The sequence below is a fragment of the Eschscholzia californica genome, unplaced genomic scaffold (assembly GCF_041429995.1).
Source record: "Eschscholzia californica isolate CP2 unplaced genomic scaffold, dmEscCali1.0.p SCAF_4, whole genome shotgun sequence".
Taxonomy (NCBI): Eukaryota; Viridiplantae; Streptophyta; class Magnoliopsida; order Ranunculales; family Papaveraceae; genus Eschscholzia; species Eschscholzia californica.
Window position 1 is genome coordinate 37,107,283 of NW_028238461.1, and position 6,000 is coordinate 37,113,282.

Below are 6,000 nucleotides of genomic sequence, written 5' to 3' on the forward strand. Positions count from 1 at the left end.
GGTTTCAATGAGACTTTGTAGTCCGGATGAATTCTAGCATGGTACTAGCTAGACTAGTGTTGCTCGTGTGTTGAGACTTCTTAACCTTCGACATGTATCATGTATGTGCAGCGTGATCTTAACGTGGGTGTTGAAAATGGATCTCAGATAATGCTTCAAAAGGGACCGTGTCGGCTAACAAATGGCTTGTAATGGGCACTATACGACCTTTATAAACGGGTCAAGCTGACTTGTTTATTAACGAGTCATGTCGACCCATCATGGACAAGGCTGACTCTTTTTCCAGTGGTAGGGGTGGTAAGACTAAATTACCCTCCCCGCGTCCCCTCCCAACTAGTCAGTCTTATAGTCGTCTGAGGAGGCCAGGCCCAGGAAGGAATTTTGGAAAACAGTTATTTTAATCCAAACTCCAGGCTGCCCTGTACATGTTGCTGCCTGCTGGAAGTTGTTACCCATCTGGATACGATATGACCCATTTAGGATTGTATACGGCAGGGCATTGCGTGGTAGACATGCCACACCTCCTAAGCAGACCGTGCCACCTCAACATGGCACATTGCGAACCTTGCGAACTGAAAAATGGGCTCCACTAGTTTTATCATTTAAAAAGTAAGCTTCGATGGAATTAGTTTACAGTTCAACTCATGAAGTATGAAGAAATCTATAAACACACAAAACGAAGTGGAAGCTCAAAACCAATTGCAGTTTAACTACATATAATCCACAAATACAAAACATATGAAGCTACGAACATTCGCTGACAGAATACAGGAATGCAGATCGTAAGTACTTTTCACTTATAAGTTGAGGTAGTTTCTTCTTGTTTTGGAACTACGAATAAATAAGCATTTCGAAGAATTCAATGTAGATTTCAAGCCCTCACCATATATTACAGAGAACGACTTCTAACAATGAAGTAAAATAAAAGTTAAATAGAAATAACAACAGTTCACAATGAAAGCATATCTAGATGGGGATCATTAAAAGTGATCTCGCATCGAATTTCTTCCTTACTGAACAACAAATAGATATGAATCATAGTATACTGCAAGACCCGTCGTTAAAATGTGCTGGCCTTCGAAATTCCACGCGTTCTAGCCTCTACAGCTACCCCGCCGCCGAGCTGACCTATTTGCAGATCTATTTAACTAAGTTACATACTTAACTATTATCCACCATGTCATTTCTTCCCGCAACCATAAACTGCTTAGCTCAATCGCATATCCACTGGTTTGTCCGCAAATAAGAGAAAAATCTGCAAGCTTTAACTTTCATGCTTCAAACCTTGAAACTTGGAGAAAATGAGCTATAAAATCTTCACAAAAAGAGGCTCATCGTGGGACATTTTGTAAAGATCCGCACCATTGATTGACAGGTTCTGATTCCTTTAGAAACTTGGATATGTTGAATCCTCGAAGTACTCAGTGTAGTTCATGGATCCCACATAAGGCGGCAAATAGCTGCTCTCAACTGTGAACCCAGCAGTTTGTTCGACTTCTGTCATGAAGTTAGCATAGGATGTCGTTGAAGAGATTTCAGTGGAGCCATACGGAAATGGGTTCCATGAAGTTCTCGAGTTTGAAAAGTCGGACCTGTTTACACAATCAGATGCTAGATCTTCACCCTGTGGGTAAACCTGCAAGGATTTATAGTATGAATATTAAAATTATCAACACAAAAATATCAAACCAAACTCTACTTAAATGTCCCAATTTACACTAGTTCTGCGAGGATTTGAGTAATTTTAGTACCTTCGATGTATCGAGTATCAATTCAGGTGATACCCAGTTGTTTGAAGAATGGGTCTCGATCGAAGTTGGATCAAAATCCCCTGTTATTCTACTCCTATAAGGGGAAGTGACAGGGCTTGAATAGTTACTCCCATTGTAATAGTTAGTCGCTTGAGATTGAGTTACATTATAGGTGTTAAAATGCTCATTTTGACACTCATTCGAGCTTAAATTTCCTATGGAAGAAGAGCTTCCGACCCACTGGGATTTTGCTTCTCCTTGGCCATCACCCACTTTCTCATTCTTCTTAACTACTCGACACAACGCATAAGCTCCCTGAAACACAAGAAAAATGTTCGAACTTCTATAGATGAGACGATAAGTTTGATGTATTTTATTCTTAGCGAAGTAAATTATTGAATGACTAATGTAGTCAAAATGTATGACATTGTCAAAATATACCTGAAAACCAGATGAACCATGAGGGAGATCATCAGTTAAGCGATATTCATGCATTATCCAATCTGTTCTATCACCTGAAGGTGCTCGTCCACGATAAAATACAAGGGTTTTTCTAAACCCAGTTATTTCTTCTGTCTTCGAAACTATTTTCCGATCTTTGCCAGTTGCTTTCCAGTATCCAGCTTTTGTTGCTCTGTTTGTTCGTGACCCATTAGGATACTTTCGATCACGTGGACAGAAAAAGAACCACTCCATATCTCGTTTTGGAAGGAATGATTTATCTGAAAGTTGCACGAGATTTAGAGTCCATCAGCATTAAACTAATAAAAGATCGAAAAGTTCAAACATTCTAGTTTCTTTTCTCTTAGCTTCAACTAGAAATATACTTTTGCTTGAAAGGAAACCGATTGAAGCGGCTTTTGTAAAAGAAAAAAGTGTGGTTCCCTCTAAAAGAAACTACACCTACAATATTCTAGCTTGTATAAAACGATAAAGAATACAAATAAAAGCTTTAGGGAACACTAAAAAATCATTAACAAAGATCGCTTATCCCCACCGATATTCCTTAGTCTATTTTGTTCCAATTTTAAACAGCAATAAAAACCCATAACCGAAAAAGTATTATCTTGTAAAATAAACTAATAATATTAGAAAATGCAGGATTCAAAAGATTCCCTCTATCAAACATGTTAAATTTACTTTTAGCCTACCAATACAAAGTTACTCGACATGATTCATAAACTCTGACATAATCGAAATGAAATCTCGAGTGATTATTGAGTGATCTAGTTTCTACATTCCAATTAGATCGACGTGAAACCAACCTATTTCATGTTATTCTAATACAAGTTAGAACTCCAATCACCTTATTATGAATACTAACTAAAAGTCTAAAAAGCTTAGTAAAAATATGCACCTGGTAATTCCCATGGCTCAAACTTATAAAGATCGATAACCGGGATTACTTCAAGATCAAACTTCAACCCATCTACTTTTCTCTTCAAGTAATAGCTCACTAGTTCATCATCAGTAGGATGAAATCTAAAACCAGGAGGTAGTGACGAAGACTCCATTCTCAACTCTAAACGAAAAAATCGAGTTTCCAAGACAATATAGTGAAAAAAACAACTAAAGAAGTGGAACCCTAATCAGATAGCGAATCGAAATTAAGTACCCTAACTGTATCTATTGAAGATCTGAAAGATCCAAAAGTAAAAATTTTCTGATATACAAAATTTCTTGTCTAGAACTGAAAAAAACTTCCATTTAATGCAACCATTGTAAGATAGTAACATTTCTTCTCAAGATTCAACTTTTGTTCTTAAAATTAACCACACCCACACCCCTCCCCACCCTAACAAAATCCCACAAAAATTAATCTCTAAACTTAAAAACGAAGTTTTAATCGATACCCAGCCGCTAACTGTTTAAATTTTCGAACAATCAATCTCAATTCGATAATGAAAAATCAAAATATCTCAAATTTGTAATTTTTGGCAATACCCAAGAACAGAGAGCCTACAAAAATGTTTAAAATGTGGGAATTTTATGGAGAGTTATTAATGTAGTCTTTGAAGAAGAGGAATTAGGGTTTGTATATATATAGAGAGAGAAGGGATTAGAGGCGAAAGCAGAAAGAAAGAACACCGAAAGGTGAGAGTGGGAAAGAGTTTGCTTGTTTGAAAACGAATACAAAATTCCAATTTGGTGGACCAGGAACCAGAACCGTTTACATTGTAAAAGTTAGGGTTTCCTTCCCGCCAAATAATAAATTGCCGTTATATAGGTTTGTAGACGTCATCTTTATTAGGACAAAAATGCTTTTTTCATTATCTTCTATCTTGTCATTGGTCTAAATAAAGGGGTGTTCAAAAAAGTGCTTCTTAACTTTGATTGTTAATAAAGGTTATTTGCATCCTTAACAAAAAAAAATAAAAATAAAGGTTATTTGCAAAAAGTGGGATAAGGGACTATGATTAGGTAGAAGGTTCATTAGGTAGAAGGTTCAAGGTAGTTTGAGCTTTGTTTTTTTTTTTTTTTGTATTGATATTGATAAGCAGGGTTTAAAGGGCCCAGACCCGGCACAAGGCGATCAACTTAAAAGAAAACACAAGAACCACTAACAAGATAGAACATTAGCCCCAACCCTTCCTTAGCTTAACTGAACCCCTAGTATCTGAAGTGATAATATTAACCAATTCTGGCGGAAGCCCATCAACTGCTAACACTGATTCGCCCACTCGAAGTCTCATTTTTGCCAAATAGTCTACCGCCTGATTCGACTCTCTATAAGTATGCTCTACTGTTACACTTGTGAAATGTTCTTTCAACCTTTGAACACGTTTCCACAGCTTCTTTACTTTCCACGGCACTGACTGTCCCGACTTAGTTAACAATCCCACAACATTCAGAGAGTCGCTTTTTATAAGCACCGGGTCCAGCCCACGTTCCACAGCCAATCGAAGTCCCAATTCCACAGCTTGGAGTTCATGGTAAAAGATAGATTGCTTAGGTGTCATATCCGTAGCTGCTGCTAGGACTTTTCCCGAAAAGTCACGTATTAATGCTCCATACCCAGCATTCTCGTTGTCCAGCGAACCATCTGTATTAATTTGATAGATACCCGGACTAGGTCCAATCCACTTCGTGAAAATATACTTGGGTTGAACAAGAGATAAGCCCAGATTCCACCCCTCAACCAAAGTATTATTTTCTAATGTATCTTCTACTCTCTTTGTTCCAGCATTAGTTTTAATTTTGACCTCATCAACAATTTCGCAAATAACCTCCTGGACTGAACGGGTATGCCCTTCGAAAATATATCGATTACGTTCACGCCAAACGTGATAGAAATATGCATTAAACACTAGCCGACCCAGATTGCATTTCAAGGTGCTGCCTTTAAACTTGGTCATCCACCATTGAACTTCGGAGTCCCAGTCAGCAGCACTTTGATGAACATATCCGAAACGTTGTATCAAGTCCTGCCAAAAATGCCTAAAACTAGGTTGTGTTGTGTTGAGCTTTGTTGAATGGCTAAAATGCCTTAGATTTAATCATTTAATTAGCAAAAAGCTTTGCTTACTCTTTTTAATATTTAATAATATGGGAAAGGTTGCCAACACGTGGATAACCAATTTTCTTATACGGACAACTATTTTCGGGTCCAATACGAGCCAGATATTTTTGACTTAGTTGACTTAGATTTAATATGGGGATAACTATATAAAGACTTCAATATTAACATTAATTAATCTAAAGATCGTTAACAAATACAATAGTTAAAAATAGAAAACCTAACTGACATCCATCTTCATCATAATCATAATCATCATCATCATCTTCTTCTTAATCTTATTGTTAACCCTTTACGACTACTACAAGTAAATTACAATTTCTACAACTTCACTATCTTATTTATCAAACCCTAGATGGATGAGGAAGATAAATCCCCTTAATCTCAACCCAAAGAATTTTTTTCAGGTATATCTATAGTAGGAATTAATGATATTGATGTGATAAAATCATAACTTTTACTACTTTATTTTGTATTTTCGTTTGGATAGTTTGGAAGAATCGAAAACGGTTTCATGAGCAAAATTCGAGGTGAAAGAGATAACTACGAGGATTTCGTGGAAACCCCATGAAAATTATATACTTTTTCTAGGGTTTACCACAAAATTTTTAGATATTTTCTTGTACTTTGCCACGAAATCTGGCAGTCGAGGCGAAATTGTTAGATTTCGTGGCAACTCCTCTTTTAACTCGCCACGAAATCAAATGACCAGATTTCGTTGCAAGTCAGAAG

At 36.9% G+C, this 6,000-nt stretch overlaps 2 protein-coding genes across 2 annotated transcripts; both read right to left on the reverse strand.

Moving 5' to 3' along the window:
• Positions 1–838: 838 nt before the first annotated feature.
• LOC147544437 (NAC domain-containing protein 71-like) lies at positions 839–3,756 on the reverse strand. Its single transcript, XM_086633446.1, has 4 exons — positions 3,109–3,756; positions 2,193–2,473; positions 1,752–2,066; positions 839–1,636 (listed from the first exon to the last, which is right to left on the reverse strand). The coding sequence occupies exons 1-4, from the start codon at positions 3,263–3,265 to the stop codon at positions 1,388–1,390; spliced, it is 1,002 nt and encodes a 333-aa protein (XP_086489572.1). The 5' UTR covers positions 3,266–3,756; the 3' UTR covers positions 839–1,387.
• Positions 3,757–4,327: 571 nt separating this feature from the next.
• On the reverse strand, positions 4,328–5,107 carry LOC147544438 (uncharacterized). The gene has a single exon (XM_086635705.1). The coding sequence runs from the start codon at positions 5,105–5,107 to the stop codon at positions 4,328–4,330; it is 780 nt and encodes a 259-aa protein (XP_086491831.1).
• Positions 5,108–6,000: the final 893 nt, after the last annotated feature.